Source organism: Leuresthes tenuis, unplaced genomic scaffold (genome assembly GCF_036924035.1).
Source record: "Leuresthes tenuis unplaced genomic scaffold, fLeuTen1.0.hap1 SCAF_1, whole genome shotgun sequence".
Taxonomy (NCBI): Eukaryota; Metazoa; Chordata; class Actinopteri; order Atheriniformes; family Atherinopsidae; genus Leuresthes; species Leuresthes tenuis.
The window spans coordinates 12004777-12022350 of record NW_027325355.1 but is presented as its reverse complement, the minus strand read 5'-3'; the positions used below and the strand labels follow the sequence as shown (position 1 = coordinate 12022350).

The 17574-nt window shown below is 42.7% G+C and overlaps 1 protein-coding gene across 1 annotated transcript in view; it reads left to right on the top strand.

Annotated features, from left to right (window-relative positions):
- LOC140291809 (NLR family CARD domain-containing protein 3-like) overlaps positions 1–17574 on the top strand; it is a 562338-nt gene that overhangs the window by 538541 nt on the left and 6223 nt on the right. The window contains exons 5-8 of the mRNA XM_072379443.1: positions 13277–13296; positions 15916–16015; positions 17041–17119; positions 17282–17489. Coding sequence (XP_072235544.1) covers positions 13277–13296; positions 15916–16015; positions 17041–17119; positions 17282–17489 — 407 coding nt within the window. The remainder of the gene's footprint in view (positions 1–13276; positions 13297–15915; positions 16016–17040; positions 17120–17281; positions 17490–17574) is intronic.

Genomic DNA, 17574 nt, shown 5'->3' with positions numbered 1-17574 from the left:
TTCCCACACCCCTGCTTCCTGGTTGCTGCTCGGGGCGGGAGGGGCCAAGAGGATTAATTAATTGTTCTGTTGGTTCGGGGTCTGTGGTGGCTGGGGGGCTGCTGGCCCCCTGGTGTGCCCGCTGCACTACACCCCAGTGGAGTCGAGGGAGGGAGGACGTGTGGATGTATGGGACGTGAAAGTGTGTGTGGTAATGATTGGGCCTGGATCTGGGACTTGCTGTCGCCTGGCCTGCCTGTGCTTCTCCCGATGGGGGGGCGGCGTTGCCTCTCCCCGCTGCTCGCGACTTCACCCACCTGTGGGCACGTCTTGACTCCCAGGGCACTTGGCCAGGGGCGCTGGGGCAGGCGCTGACCCACTGCGTGGCTGTCTGGGGCACTTGGCCCTCCTGGGTATTGGGTGGGGCCTCTGCCGGGGGGTTTGGGGGCGCTCGGGCTCCCGGGGCCCGGGTCCAGTGCACGGCCCATGTCTGGGCGGCTGGGACCTGGCGGGGTCGGTGGGCTGTTGCCCCTGGCTCTCTGAGGGCCTCTGCCCTATGCTTATGGGGGCTCTATCCGGGGGCTTCCTCTGCAGTCTTCTGGGTGGATGCGTGGTTGTCCCTGCGGTGGGCTTCGTGGGTTCTGTGCTCCGTGGGGGCTGCTGGTGGCCTGGGTCTTGTGGCCCTCTCTGCCTGCTTCTGATTGCTGGGGGGGGGCTGTGGATTGTGGCCCTGTACACTTATACACTCATAACTAACCACGGTTACCATGTAGATCCTGTGCCATGGGTGTTGCATGTTCTCACACACACATTTATTAGCCCAGTAGCATGCTCGCTAAGCAGTTTATGTGTTATCCTGTGGTTTCAGGTCATCTCTCCACAGCTGTGTTGTATGCGATTACCGCTTCTTGTGCTTGTTTTTGTTTGTTTGTGTGTTTGTTTTTTCTCTGCTTGTCTGCTTTCAGGTGCTCCTGGTGGCGCTAAGGCTGGATTCCCCTCAGAGGCCATGGATTGTTGTCTGTTTTGTTTTTTACAGGTGTAGCAGCTGGTTGTCTGGTTTTTGTTTCTATTTTTGTTCTGTTTCCTCTTCTTTCCTCTTCTTCTTTCCTTGTCCCCCGGTCCGGTTCAGTTCTATTACATGTCATATATTGTAAACAGAAATAAATAAATGGGCATCAAGGGGAGCTTTACATTTATAAAACTTCCCTTGGCAAAGCAAATCTGTTTGGCATCAAAGGTATTCAGACTACAATTCTGCTGCCATAATGCTGAACAGGACAAGGGGAAAAAAAAAAAAAAAAAAAAAAAAAAAAAAAAAAAAAAAAAAAAAAAAAAAAAAAAAAAAAAAAAAAAGAAATCTATAGTTGATGCTGTGTTTCTGCTTTCTGCTTTGAATACAACGGTTTGCGGATTAGCATTAGCATTACATGCTAACTGTGTATAGCAGCCAGGTTATTTGAACTTTTTTACTCTTTAGTACATGTTCTGTCTGCCCGTGTCCAGGTGCAGGAATCAAACCAATGACACAAAGCACTTTGAAGACATTTCTGCAAATGTTTGACCGCTACATGTATTCTTTTCTGGACTCACATGCATGCAGCTTCCTGTAGTGATGTTCTGAAAGGGAGGAGCCGAAAATGATGACGTCCGAAGCCTAGAAGCTGCGGCTGCGCACCGGTCTGTAGCCCCACAGAGTGCAGGGATGAACGGCTCCTCTCCTTGTCCTTCTCCCTCTATGATAAACTGTAAGTCACGTATAATGGGCCTGTGACCAAAATGAGTGAGAAATCTGCTCATTCTTTATTTTGACAGGATAAAAAAGGGGAAACCCCTCTTAATCTCCAGGTTTACTGCAGGACCAAACATGTGTTTCAGTGTCAGATGTTGGGAATTTGTTTGACTTGTGTAAATCGCTCAGGAAGCATGACAACAGCCAACCAGCTGGGAAATGCTTGCTATCCAAATCTTGCATCCTTCTCTGGGTTCCCTTGTTCATGTTGTAACTTCTCTTCATTTGAAGGTGACTCAAATATAAACACAGATTATCCCAACATTTCACACACATGGACTTTAAGAAAATGTCTTCATTGTCAGAGCTTCTTGTGCCATGATAGTTAATGTTAATGTCATTTTTTCAGTTCCCTCAAGTACTTAAAACACAGTCGGACTTTGGTCACTATTTGGGGTCTAAGTTGTTTTCCAATGTGCAATTTTACTGTCAAAAGTATTTTTAAACCTCTGATTTTTTTAAAAAAGAAATCTGTGACGATTTAAGTTTTGATTCATGTCTTGTCTCGTCATTTCCTGTTTTATTTTGAAATCACTAACGTCCCTCTCCTTTCAGGTACCTTGCCCTTCCTCCTGTGTCTGCGTCTGATTGTCTTCCCTGATTCCAAAGTGTTTCCAGCTGTTCTCCTTGGCTCCTCTTGTGCTCTAATAGTCTGTGTCTCCCTTGTCTTGTGCCAGTGTGTTGTTTCCACCATGAGCCTCACCCTCGCCTCTTTGTTCCACAGCCACAGCTTCCTTCAGCCTGCAGTCGAGCGTATCCTTTGTTGTAATTTATTCTTTATCCGTAGCTTTAGTTTTATTACGCTCAGTTTCATAGCCTGGTTTTGTTCCTCTGTTTTTTGGAGGGATATTTTTTAATCATCTCCGTTAGCGGAGCTTTTGCGTTGGTTAATTGTTTTAGTTTCATAGCCCTCCGTTAGTGGAGTGATTTTGTGTTTTGCTCTTGGAGGATCTTTGTGCCGCCGTTATAGGTGTGCTGATAGATAACTGTTAAGGTTTCATAGTGCCTCTGTTTTTGAGAGAGCTTCTTTTGTTTAAGTCCGCCTGGTTAGGAGAGCTGCGAGTTTCTTATCTTTAATAGCTCTTTGTTTTCCTCCTGGAGTGGAGAGGCTTTTGGTTTGATCATTTTCACAGCTGCACTCTCCTCCTCCATAGTTATTGAGGAGAGTGCTCAGGAGTTTCACAGCTCCTTTCTTTGCTCTGTGAGGAGATCGTCAACCTGTTGTTTATATAAAGAAAGCCTCTGAGGCTGTTTTTACTTCTCAGACCATCCTGAAAAGGATCATGAGGCCGATGCCAGATAGTGAGGATGAGCACAGCAGCCTGGAGGAGACGTGCAGCTCAGGCTTTCTGAGAGACCACACTGAAAATGCTCAGATTGTAAATGTTCTCTCAGAGAAACAGACCTGAACAATGTTCATCTCCTAAAGCTGCTGCTGATTCTTCACACTGACTCCATATTTATGAAACCTGGTGGTGGAAAATCTACCCGGTAACATGATGGAAACATCGTTTTATTTTACCGCAGAAAGACCAGTTTCTTTTTACAGGTGAAGCAGAGATTCTTTGATCTTTGGGTAAACTTGAGAAAGTTCTGCTGTTCAGCATCTTATTGGCAGCTTTAAATACTTCTGACTGTGTCTCTGTGGGCTCCTCTCAGGAACTGCACCAACTCCTGAAGCTGTGGACAGGTTGGAGTATACCTCCCCAGCACCTGTATGCAGGAGTTCCTCCTGAAATGACCACGCCTGTAGCCTCAGCCTGCAGGACCTGCTGAAACTGCCTCTGAAGAGCCAAAGCTAGCAGACATTCAGAGAAAAGCTCCAAGCGTCTGTTAGAAGTACAGACTTTGGCTTTGGAATGATCTGATGTGAATAATGTGAGAAACTGAGCGTCTTTAAGTTGAACATTTCAAAGTTGTAGCAGTTAGTCTGTTCCTCTGTTTCATGCTGCTCATTGAAGGCTGTGGAGCAGTGAGCCATGTTAAGGCTTTACCTCATTAACTGGAAGTGTGTGAGGTTGGTAACAGTTCAGGAGAACTGAGAACAAACATTTCAATCTGAAGTTTTAGTTACAAATGTTAAAGTTTGGTGAATAAAGACAATTGAACATGAAGTGTTTGGTGCACTTTTCCATCCAGCAGTGTGTGAACGTTGGTGAACTCGTCCAGTTCTGCTGTGGCTGCATCAGCTGCTGTGGTGCGGCTGCATAGATGTGGAGTGCATCCATGAAGGGAACATCGGGGTCAGGTGACCTGGCCATGTTCTCGCTCAGGTGTCCTTCAAGCTGCACTTGGGCTCCTTCAACTCGGTCCGTTTCACCTCCGAGGTCATCAGAGCCGTGTGGTCCATCCCAGTCAGTCCCACAGTCTGCCTCCACCTGAACACAAATAAAACACCATCACAGTTTTAAGCTTATTCAAGATTTTGAAGGCTTTCTTGAGACTTAAACAAAAGCTTTGGCATCTTCAGATGTTTCACTGAAACATTTTCAGTCCCCTCACCGCCGTTGTTAACTCACCATTAACCGCAACCAGGGTTTCAAAAAAATTATGGTTGTGCCAATCAAACTTAGAAAATCGGTTCTGCGCAAAAGCACAAAGTAACAGTTCTCTACAGGTAGCAGAAATTGTTAGATCCCCGGCATGGTGAACTGCAGAGCAATGTGTTCCCTCGACGCAGATCTTTGAATAATGAATGAAGACTGATGGAAGAGTATAAATGTAGCTTAAGTGTGTTCTTCATCTGATTCATGACATCCAACCATCTTCACACTGTCACATCACTCATTGATCAAAGTGAACAGATGATAGATCAATAACTGCAGCTGGATTGTGTTTGTTCTCTCCATCAGATTCCTGTCAACTCACAATCGACACAAACACAGTGAACAGAAACCTGAAACTGTCTGACAACAACAGGAAGGTGACACGTGTGAAGGAGGTTCAGTCATATCCTGATCATCCAGACAGATTTGATGATTGGTGTCATCAGCTGCTGTGTAGAAATGTTCTGACTGGTCGCTGTTACTGGGAGGTCGAGTGGAGAGGAGGAGTTTATATATCAGTGAGTTACAGAGGAATCAGCAGGCAGTTCCCTGATGACTCTGACAATGTGTTTGGAAGGAATGATCAGTCCTGGAATGTAGACCTCTGGGACAGTTCACCTCCGAGTGAGAGTCCAACATCCATCTCCTCCTCTGTCTCTAACAGAGCAGCAGTGTATGTGAACCATGCTGCTGGCGTTCTCTCCGTCTACAACATCATCTCTGATCCACTACTGCGCCATCAACACCACATTCACTGAACCTCTGCATCCTGGATTTAAATTCACACTCTATGTGCCTGGTTCTGTGTTGAGTTTAGAACAAAGACTCTTAATGTCTGAGAAATACCCCGTAGAACAGAAAGCTCAGTCTGTACATACATTTACATTTTGTTTCCCTGCAGCTCAGCTGAGACCATTCAGTTGATGTCAGCTGCAGTTAGTTTGCTGCACATGTGACAAACTGTGACATCAGAGAGGAATCACTGAGCTGCAATCAGCCAAGATGAATTTACTTAATGAGCAGAACTTATGATGATGAATGAAACAGAGCTGGCTCATATTTTCTGATACTTTCTTGGAGCAAAATGACAAACTGAGCCCATTTCATTCTTCTAAGCTGCTGTAAATGTGCTGCAGTAACAAACCTGTTGTGAACTCACATCTTTTTTTGTTTTATTTCCACCAAGAGAGCAGAAATACGCCTTTCAGAGACCCCCAGGTGGTATTACATGGCCTCTGTCTTTTCAGGGTAAAACAGAATAAATGTTAAACAGGCTTCTCAAGCCCAAGTCTGCGTTTTGACATGGTGAAAAACGTGAACAGGACATCAGACTGTGTCTGGATGACAGCAGAGGAAACAAAGGGACAAAAAGGGACAATCTGACTGTCTACACAACACAAATATGACGTATTATTTAAGCATATACGTCAGAGCGTTGGGTCTGTTGAAGTGAGCTGCTTTTATATACAGGTAAAGACCTCCAGAACCAAGTCTGAGAACTAAACTCACGTCTCAATCAAATGAAACTGACGACTCAGAAACAAATTCTGACAATTATTTTAATCACATATCAATCAAACCAGTTGATGGAAATCAAATACGTTTGAAGCTCAAAGAAGAGTCCTGTCTTTCTGTCTCCTTTTTTGTCTTTTTTTACATCTTATTATTCATTTAATTTGATCTTTTTTATTTTTTTCTCTCTTTGAAACATGTATTATATTATTAATGTATGAATGCATGCATGTGTGTATTCATGTGTGTTTGTAAATATTATTTCCATACACTTTCTACTGTTAAATAAAATATAGAATGAATATAATCAGTATTCACTCTTTATGTTACTATGTTTATTTCTATTTCCACCACAAATGTACATTTGATTTATTGTGGTTATTAAACCATTTTTATTCCCTCAAAGCCATCATAATCTGCTGTTATTATTTACTGCTATTGTCCAAGTGTTAAAGATTTCTTATCTATCCAGTTTAGCTTTTACTGCCCTGTCCACAGCTGACAGGTGTGGACCCACATTTGTCCCATTCTTCCATTCTTCCTGAAAACACGTCTTAAGGTGTGCAACAGCACGGGGTGGTGGTTGTTTCAAAGTTCTCCAACCTTCTCTATTGGGCAAGGACTGCAGGCAGGCCAGTCCAGTGCACACCCAGTTTGTGCAAGAAAAGCACAGCAGTTACAGATGAGGCAGCTTTATTTAACCAAAACAGTGAGTGCTGTGTCATCAGGAAGTAGATCTCCTCTCTGAAATGCTGAACCAATTCTCTGAAAGTTGTTTCACCTCAATCTAAAAAGGTGTCGGGCCTAAGCAGCACCTTCAGAAGCTGTGGTACTCTGTAACTGACTCCTGTGTTTCCATGAACCCAGATACTGTCAACCCTCCTGCCCTGTCAGCAACTCAACTGCAAGTAGAAACAAAAGAGGCAAAGGAAACGACAGTAAAAATCTAACTGCAGGAGCAGCAACCCTCCCTGACATTCGTGCCTTATCCACCTTTTAAAGGTGCAGATAACTGCAGAGGCATGTGAGGATTCCTGGAATTCCTTTAACAGAAACTTGCCCATCTTTTGTGAACAAACTGAGGACCTGCTGATAACCACGATTCAGAGAGACGAGCTCTTTATGACATCACTGAAAAACACGCCAAGTAAGCTGTAAAAGCAGAGCTCTGGCAGCAGGTTGGGGAGACACTTATATCAGGTATGAATCTCTATGTGCCTCTGAGCTGTACAGAAGCACTCAGCTATGGAATATTTTAAGACACGAAGCTTAAAAGTTCAACAAAATCAGAGCACCTTCCGCTTTCTTTACCTGTTTAATTTAATTCATGGTTTCAGGGGGAGTGGAGCCTATCTGTCACAGAAACTCCTCAACATTCCAGCCTAATAACAAGTCTGAAACTAAAGCAAAAACTGCAGCCCCAAATGAACATTGGCATGATATAGGCTGTGTCAAATGCAAAAGCAGTCCCTGTTTCCCTTTTTGGAACTCATCCTTTCTAAGGACAAAGTTAAATGTATGAGGATCAAACACAACAAGTACCTGGGACATGTCAACAGATCCAGGAAATCCAGGAACCAGCAAACTGAGAGCCAAAGAGAAACTGAGGCGTCTGCCAACAAATCAGCAGCAGCTGAAGCTGATCAACTTCCTGATGTGTCATGAGGTGATCACATGTTTCAACAAAAGACATCAAATAACAGCTGAAGCTGCATTACAGACAATAAGAGATGTGGAAGCAGCATCAAAGCTGAAAAATGGGAACTTTAAACATCGTTGGATGAGAAATGAAATGTGCTGAAGAGCAGGATTTCTACACACGTCAGTCATCATCATGATGTGAGTGTTCAGCTGCATAGAAACATAAGAAGAAGAAGCTCCACTTTAAGACTGTGTGATTCCAGAGATGATCCAGCATTGATCACTTCCAGTTTCTGGAGAATTTGTTTTAAAAAAACCATTATGGTGAAGTGGTTTGATTGTGGGTGTGAAGTGCGTCAGTCTCAGTTTGGGCAGACGTGCTGCGCGTCAGAACAACATGCACTGTCGCTATGGTAACTACCACACAAGTCGGACTTTGATGTTGTTACCGTTAGTGAGTCAGTCAGTCACACCAGTCACTGAAAGAGGAGCACATCAAGCTAAACATGTAGGTGGAGAGCAGTTTAAGTGGTAGATGACTGTGAGAAAAAATGCATTCTAATGTGGAGATATTTTTATTGCAGCCCAGCGTCCTACTCGGATAGCAAGGAAACATGAATCAAAGTTTCATTTTGGTTAACTCCGTCAGTACCGGTCGTCAATCAATTTCCACCGGTTGAGTCAACATTCATTTTGCGATTGAAATGTCAGCGACGTCTTCGATTGAAAATTAATCGTTTATTCAGTGTTGATTTCTCAACGTTGGATGCTGAACCTGTTCTATATTTCTGCCGGATGCCGGAGCACAACGCAGCAACACTGCACAGAGCAGCTCGCGCGGGACAGGAAGTCGTGCGCAGAAACAAAATAAAACACCCCTTTAATTTTCAAAATAATAATAATAAATCATTTTCTGTGGTAACTTGCCCTTACTTCATGAGTCACCATAATGGTCCTTCAAAAAGCCTCAGAATGCCCCATTTTTACCTCAAATTCCAAAAGCTCTGCAGCGCCCTCAAGGTTTTTTTTTTTAAGATTTCTGACACATCTGAAAACATGATGTTGAAATGGAGTATTGTTTTCATTTCTATCAGTTTAGTATTTGACTGTGTTTATAGATTCAAGAGTTTTATTTGTCACATACATAATCATACATAGTACAATGTGCAGTGAAATTTTCTTTTTACCTGCTACCAAGAATTAAAGATAAGAATTTAAATATAAATATGTCGAAAAAAAAGAACTTGGCACAATAAGTCCACACAAAATAAGAGAAAATGCTTCAGTAAAAAAGTGTCGAGTGTAGGGTATTAAAATATAAGTGTAAAAATGTACAATATTAACAATATTATTGACGTTAGCATTAAGGTGCAGGTGAGTGAGATCGTCCAGTTTTTTATATTCTTCACTAAAGGGAAAACAGGACAGGGAGGAAAAGGCTGAGCCAAACCAAGCTCATCTTTGGGCCAAGCAGCAAGAAGAGGAGCAGTGATAGAGGGAGAGCAGGTACTATAAAAGGAAGAGACTATGCCAGACCTGTGTATGTTTTAAAAGTCAGATGTATAATGCAGGATAATTGAAGTATTGTGTAAGATTATAATAGAAATATGTTCAAAAGATGGTTTTCCTTAACAAGAGTGAACAGATTAGACACTATCACCAACATGATAGTGAAATAGGGCTTGGGTATCTATTTTAAATACTGAAGGAAATATGAAGCATTTGTATATATTATCCCTCTGTCCCAGGACAGTTCATTCCTTTTTATTCCTAATCCATGACTTGATGAAATTCATTCTCCAGTTTTACATTGTAACTCATTTGCAAATCATTTAGGATGAGGCTGATGTTCTCTGATAACAAACAAAACAAATAAAAGTCATTATGATGTTGTTTTTGATCTTTTAAGACTCTGAAAATGGCCAGATTTAAATAACGGAATTAAAAAAATTTCCAGGGGAGCCCCTGAACCCGACTAGAAGTTCTGACTCATGACCTCAGTATTTTTTGGGCCCTGCGTACGGCCCTGGCCTTGTGTTATTTCACCATTAATCAGTGTTCCAGCAGTGGTGGAACTGCAGAAAGGATCAATGGAGATGAAAGTGTGCATCACAGAACTCGAGCCCAGCTGCATATTCAAGCTCTTAGAAATGACAGTAAAAGCAATAATAACAGAGCGAGATGCTTTGAAGATGCTTTTAGCATCAATGTGCAAATGAATCTGAAACCAAACCCAGTCCAAGTGCTCAGAGACCAGCGCTCATCCAGTTCCTGCAGCCAATCCAGTGTCAGGATACAGCAAAAGGTTGAAAAGAATCTGTTCCCCAGTATGAGAGATGACCTGCAGAGCAGAGAAAGGCACATTTGTACCAGCAGCAGCAGAAAAGTATGACCTGCTGATAAACGTGTGGGCGAAATGGCCAGATGAGTTTATTCTTTTTGTGTTCACATCATAGCTGCTAAATTGTGTTAAGTTTAGTGTTATTTAAGTGGGAAATGTTCTTTTTCAGCGCTATTTTTCCATATTTTGCAAGCTATTACGTTAAATGTTTCAGTTTTTGTGTTGATCTTGTTCTCTGGATTTCAGTGTTCTTTTTCATCTTGAAATTAGTTCACTTTTGGACGTCAGTCAGTTTGCTTCCTGTTTCATTTTGTTTGCTCAGTCCCTTTTGTTCAGTTCTGCTTCTGCTTCACTCCTGGTTGCTGTTACTGATTGTATTAGTCATCGCCTCCCTCAGCACATGTATGACCAGGGCTGCTCATTGAGTTCTGAATGAAGTTCTCATTCCTCTGACTCCTGCATGTGAATCTGGGTCCTCCTTCATCTACGAGCCGGTTAAGTTTAGATCACTAGAATTACCAGAAGAACCATCCTGGATTACTCGTCTCACTGATGTTCCTGTTTTGCACATGAAGGACCACAATAACTGCACAATCAAGTCCACATGCAGCAACAAACTGTGGGGTAGATAATCATCAGCAGAGAGCCACACAGGCACCTTCTGATAGCTTTTACATTTTCATACCCCACTAAAGCCACTTCACTGCAGAAAGAGACAGTTCTTTACATTTCACCACCACTCAAACACAACTCAGCTCACTGAGGCAGAATATTGATCCTAAGCTGAATAAAATCCTCTCTGTGGTCACTCTGGAAGAACACAACTGGCTCCAGTTCCAGCACTGGGAGAAGTTTGCTGCTGATGGTTTGATGTGAGAGCTGATAGAAGAGTCATGGACAGTTAGAGATGGAGCTTTGCTCTGGCTCTCATGTTCCCCACACAGAGTGGTTTTAGTGTCCTCACACTGATCCATGCTGCTGAATTCACATCAGCTCACACACACTTTCTACCTTCATCTGCACCTCAGCTGCAGCACGGTGATGCCCCTCAGTATATTTAAGATTTGTTAAAGCTGTACTCTTCATATTGGACCCTTAGGTGCTGTAACCAGAGATTATTGGTGGTTACACACATGATTTAAAACCCTTCCCTTTGTATTATAAATATATTAATTATGTTGATCCCTGTTGATCTCCAAATAAAGTTAAAGTGTGGAGTCTGAGGCAGAGGAAGCTGCTGGATTTCTACCATCAGTCCAGTAGATGGAGGCATGGAGCTGCAGCCCAGCACACACAGCATGATTCTGATGATGATGAAGCAACATCTCCCAGTTCACTTTGACTGGAAGCTTTAGTCACCTCAACATTTTGAAGACTTACGCTTTAGTTTTAGAGGATTTTTTAACAGGAAATGCAAACAATGACAAAACTCTAAATGTTTGTTCTTAAACTACTTGAACTAAACCAAAAAGGAAAGAGGAAACAAGACTAAATGTTTTCCACTTGGATTAAACACAACAATAAAGTAAAACAGGAAAGTTACTGAAGACAAAGCTCAGACTCACAGTTTGTTCAAACAGAGCGTTAAAGAAGAGGACTCTCCTCTCCACAGACTGAGGCACAGCTGAGCTGCTGCCTGGAATGAGTCACAGCTCCACCCCTGATGGGGGCAGGGCAGGTAATAGGTGGGGATTTTCTCACCAACAGCAGGATTTGTTAATATTATTCACAACAATGGAAATAATTCAACATCACTTCTAAAATTATTCATGTTAACCACATGATGTTTTTATCAGTTTCTACTGAAAATGATCAATAAATCACAAACTTTCACACGATTCACATCCAGCCCATAAAAGTTTATCATTAGTCTTATTTTTATTATCTTGTTTTGAACACTTTTGATTGGATGTTTGCTGTCAGAAACATTTAAAGTGTTTAGCTGCAGTCCAGCAGCTTCTATAAGTCACAATAACTTCACCTGATTCTCTGACATCAAGTGTTTCCACCTCACCTGTAACTCGTGTACCAGCAGTGACCACTGAAAGAGATGAATTATCACCAAACATGAGTCAGCTTTGGTCCTGAATGCAGCACATTGAAAGCTTTTTCCCTCACACACAAACTGGGAAAAAAACACTTTTCAGTTTGCCTTGAAGTCTTCACCAGAGCTTTGGTTCCAACGACATGAACAAATTAATAATTTTCTTCAGTTTTTTATGTCCAGGCGCTGATCAGTGATCGGACTGAAGGCCTCAGCTCTGTTTAAGCTGTTTGCTCTGCAGGTTAATTATTTATGAATTAAAGTCATATAAAGCTGACCTCTGATCACTTTAAGACTCTTTTATGCTTTGCAGAGTTTCAGAGTGACGGCAGCCTGCAGACACAGAGGACTGATGTCGGAGAAGCAGCAGAGGATTTCCTCTTCTTCCACACAGACCTGGTCCAGACAGCAGAGAGCTGCAGAGGGAAGAAGTTCATGGAAGAAGCTGAGTAAGTGACACTTTGATTCATTTAACAAAGTCTCTGAGCAGAGAGAGATTTCCTCTGCTGATGAGACACAAGTCATGTGAGCTGAGAGTAAACAGCAACAATCAGTGTGTGTTGATGAGGAGCTGCAGCTTGTTACCAACATGAAATGTTTCCCACTCAGTCTGCTGCTGTTTTCTCCTCCAACAGAGGAACTCTGACTGGAATGTGCTGTTCACTGACACTCTGTTCATCACTGCTCTCTGAACACACTCACAATAGAGTCCTGACATGAGATCCAGATTAACCCTGGACTCTGATCCTGTTGGACTCTGATACTCAACCTGTTTTATGAAGGATCATAATTCAGGTGTGTCTGGAGCCTCTGTGTGTGATCATGTGGACTCATCAGTGAATAATATTTAACAGAGAGCAGTGAGCGCCCCCTGGTGGTTCCTGTCAGACTGCAGTGATCCTGCAGGATGGATTTCTGGAGTCCTGCTGCTACTTATCTACAGTATAGCTGTTCATGTCAGTTCAGTCCTGCATTCAGCCCATCAGAGTGTTTCAGATATCAGATTTATCATCGTGCTGCAGGTTCAGATAATCAGTGTGTGTCACTGAATGGAAATGCTTCATCATCATCATCATCATCATCATCATCAGGATCATGATGTCTGTGCTGCTCCATGCCTCCATCTAGTGGACTGATGGAAGTACAGCAGCTGATCTTTTTACAGCCCAAATGATGGAGAGGAGGATTTGAGTTGATGTGCAGATGAATGATTTGTGTTTCCTCTGCAGATGAAGGTAGAAAGTGTGTGTGAGCTGATGTGAATTCAGCAGCATGGATCAGTGTGAGGACACTAAAACCACTCTGTGTGGGGAACATGAGAGCCAGAGCAAAGCTCAGAGGTGAGATGACCATCTCTAACTGTCCATGACTCTTCTCCATGTCAGAGCTCAGCACTCACATCACCAAACCACCTTTATTCACAGGAACCAACCAGAACCAGAACCTGAACCAGAACCAGAACCAGAACCAGAACCAGAACCTGAACCTGAACCCAGCTGTGTGTCCCTTAAGAGCGACCAGTCAAAGGATTGGTTGATTAATTTCCAGCATGATGTTCCATCAGCCCAACAGTGAGTATCTGTCAGTATTCAGTGGAGGCTGCATCATGTTTCAGATGGTAACCAGTTTTCAGCTGAATTACTTGAGACTTGGATCAGTTCCTGATGTCTCTGATGAGACTAATTAGCTGCATCATGTGTGTAATGTAATATTTTAGTTCAGTCCTGCAGCTCTTTATTAAAACAAAGGGAGAATATTGCTGAATATCTGTCCACTGATGTGGCTTTTTCACAGGATGCTGATTATGTAGTGAACAGGGCGGCTGATGTAGAAATATTACGTTCTCACACGTTGTGTTTAATGACGTCAGTTTAAAACGACCTTCTGAAGAAACAAGAACAAAACGACCAAATCAACCTGTAGCTCCCAGTCGAACAAAGATGAGCCTTACTGATGTTTATTTTGTTTTATAATTTTCTCAAGCATGTGCCACTCTTAAACTAACGTAAGAGTGGCAAACATATATATGTATATATATACATATACACACATATATATGTATATATATATATGTATATATATATATACATATATATGCATATATACATATATATATACACATATATATGTGTGTATATATATATATATATACACACATATAAATAGATAAAAGAAATTAAACGTAATTTTTAATATTTCCAAATTACACCAATTAGCATGTGCTATACTAATTTAATGCAAAACATTTCGGAAGTACACAGAAATATACTTTGTTCCTCCTTTTCAAATGGTGCTAAACCTTACCTTTAGCCTTTTTATTTGTTCTGATTTTAACTTTGAACCAAAGTTCGTCCTTTCCTTTTGTTGTTGTCCAATGTTCTATTAAACTACATTAATTACATAGTTTCAAGTCCTTCAAAATAAAGTACTTACGGTTCTACAGAAAATTAAAAAATGATAGCGCCAAAAAAAGGAAATTTTCTCAATTCATTGAGAACAATAGGTGCATTCGGACAGAGAGTTCTAAGAAGGCAGTTCTAAGAACTGTCCACCTCGAATTTAGTTATAAGAACTGCCCTTCCCCAGGGGAACTGTTTCATTTTGCATTCACACATAAGTCGGGGACCTTGGTCGGGACTGATGTGACGCAACCATCTGCAACCGTGACGTGTTACTGTAGCGCCACTCAACAACAAAACAAAACCTGCAAAAAGTAAGGAGAGAAGAAAAAACAACACCACCAAGAAGCTAACATGGAGAGCGAGGAGGCCACCGTGTTCATGGTCTGCGTGACGGTGATATTAATCATGGACGATCACATCAGGCGTCTCAGATGGTTGGAAGAGGTTGGAAGAGCACACAGAGAGTCAGGAGATGAAGAATCGAGCATCAGGCGATACTTCTTTGTTTCATGAAGGAATGAAGGAGAGCAGAGTGCCGCAGACAAAGGAGACGACGTGCAAGTTTAACTTATTAAACAGGTGCCGGTTGTGTCCGTGTCGTATGAGTAAATATTTCAGTCAAGGGGCGGAGCTACCAGCCACCAAACACCTATGTCATGTGTTCCTATGGAACCCAGAAAAGACCCCGCCTCGGAGAAGGAGCTAAAATGGTTCTAGGAACTGAGGGCCGTGGTCCCTAGTTCCTGTATGTCCGAATGCACGAAAAAACGGCCTAGTTCCTTAAAAGGTTATAGGAACTGCAAAAGGTTCCTACAGTGGGAATGCGCCTAATTATACCCCTTTTCCACCGGTTCACACAGATCCCAGGCACCTTAATGACATGTCTGTGAAATTATTTGGTCAAATTCCTCACAGATTAAAAACAGCAGCCCTGTCTGTAGCACTCTGCTCTGAGGCGGTCAGATTTTCATGCTGCGGCTGCTAATGCTCACTCCGCCCCTCGGTTCGGCATCAGGCTGAGGTTGAGCACAAGCACTGGTCATGGCTGCCCACACACAGTTGCAACCTTATATGTTTGAGCCAGAGTCAGACCCTGAGAATGTATATACTCTTAATATAACACAACCTGCTGTATAAATAATTTATTTCAACATCGTTTGTACCTGCATGAACTAGCGGTTAGCCTTAGCTCGTGGTAATTGGACAAAAGAAACACAAAGCACACTTACATCGTCTGTCCTTTCCCCATGGATGACCTCTTTTAGGAAAAGTTTTGCTGCCAGTCCTGCATTGTACTGACCTAAATTGAGGAAGCAGTCCATGTCAAAATATTTGGCACACACAGATAGGTTTATGCCGACCGTGACAGAATGAATCTGATCACACAAACAGTAAAGACTAAGTCAGGAAACCATGCTGAAAGCTCAGAGCTTCAGTCTTCCTGTTTTCTCTCAGTAAAATTACATCCAGCTTCCAGTTTCACACACCTGCTGACGTCTGCCTGCAGAGTGACAGAGCTGCCACAAGGGGGAGCTGTTACATTGTTCCACAGCAGCCACACTGACTCTCTGACAGGCCGTCTCACTGCAGACTCAAACACTATCACTGAATACTTTAGTCTGAAGAAAACAAGTGTTTTTCTCTCAGGATCCATCAGAGACTCAGACCTGAACCTGGAACCAGCTGTGTGTCCATGAAGAGTGACCGGTCAATGGATCTACCTCTTTTCTTCAAATCAGACCAACATCCATCCTTTCAGAGGTGAGCTGAGTGTAAATGTTGTAACAGAGTAAAATGTAGCAGAGTCAGTTTGAACAGTTTTTATTCCAACATGAGTTTAATGTGAGCTCAGCTCTGTTTCACATCCATTTCTATGTTCATATGTGAAGCGGTGTGTGTTGGATGTTTTCCACAAACACAGCAGTCAAAGAGGAAAGAATGGATGTTGGAGGAGGTGTTTCTGAGTGTCTGTAGGACACCAGCTGGTCCAGCAGGTGCCACTTTGTGCTTTGGCTCTTAACACAGTGTAGGAAGTGTGAAGCAGCTGACTTCTAAAGTAAAGTCAGGTCTGTTTTAGGTGGTTGAAATATAGACAAACAAACATGGTTTTGAATATCTTATAAGATTTTCAAAAATATCCTTTCAAATGTTTTGTCATCACTTGTCTTTTTGTCTTTTGAGTGCAGTGCTGAAATTATTTTGTGTTCTTTAGAAAGCTGGAAAAACCAGGCTCACCTGAACCTAAACCCAGCTCCGAGTGCCAGAAGACTGATCGATCTATAATACATACTCCAGGGAAAAGGCACCACCCAGATGTTCAAATGTACTGGAATAGTTTAGAGATGACAGACGGAAACTAAAGCATTTAATTTATTCTTTACATCTTCAGTACAACTTTACTAACACAGATAAAGTTCTCTCAGTGACGACTCTGTTTTAAACATCTATCTGTCTAACACTGGGAGCATATCAGTACAACCAGTCTGATCCAAGCACACACTGGCTCTGGCTGCCCTGCTCCAGGGCACTTCAGCAGGGAGGGAAAGCTTTCTGAAGGGGTTGCTGAGAGCTGTTGGACCCAACCAAAGTGAGCTGAAAGCTCCAAGCAGCTGCAGACTGAGCTGTTGATTCTCAGTGGGATCAGCAGGACTAGTAAAGCTTTCCCACTACAGGGAGTCCTCTGATTCACTGTTCACATCCACACATCACTTCATGGAGCTTTACCTTGTGTTTGTCTCTGTGTGGACAGACAGAATGTGAGCTCATTCTTCATGATTCCTCCACAGAGTGGACCAGCAGAGCTCAGAGGTTCCCAGTGGTCAGTCTGCCCAGCAGCATCAAACACAGCTGGACTCCATATTTATGGTCTGTACATGTACAACAACTACTTTTCCATCTATTCCGTTCACAGTCATCTCCATGCTGCACTTTGTAGACCAGTGGATTGTCAGTGTGTCCAACATGGATCTGATGTTTGGCTCCATGACTTCAGTCTGATTGGCTCATTCATATAGTATTCTGTTCCAGCTGCTGGAGGACAACATGGTCACTTTTGTGAAGGAGGAGCTGAAGAAGATGCAGAAGGTTCTGAGTCCAGTTTACCCAGAATGCTTAGCGAGTCAGAGGGAGGATGAGGATGAAGAGCAGAGGAGCAGCAGAGAGGCATTAGTGAAGATCACAGTTCACTTCCTGAGGAGAATGAAGCAGGAGGAGCTGGCTGACCGTCTGCAGAGCAGTAAGAGGATTTCTCTAAAGATTTAACCTGCTGGATAAATGACACATTTACTGATGTCTCAACACACAGAACAACAGATGTTCAA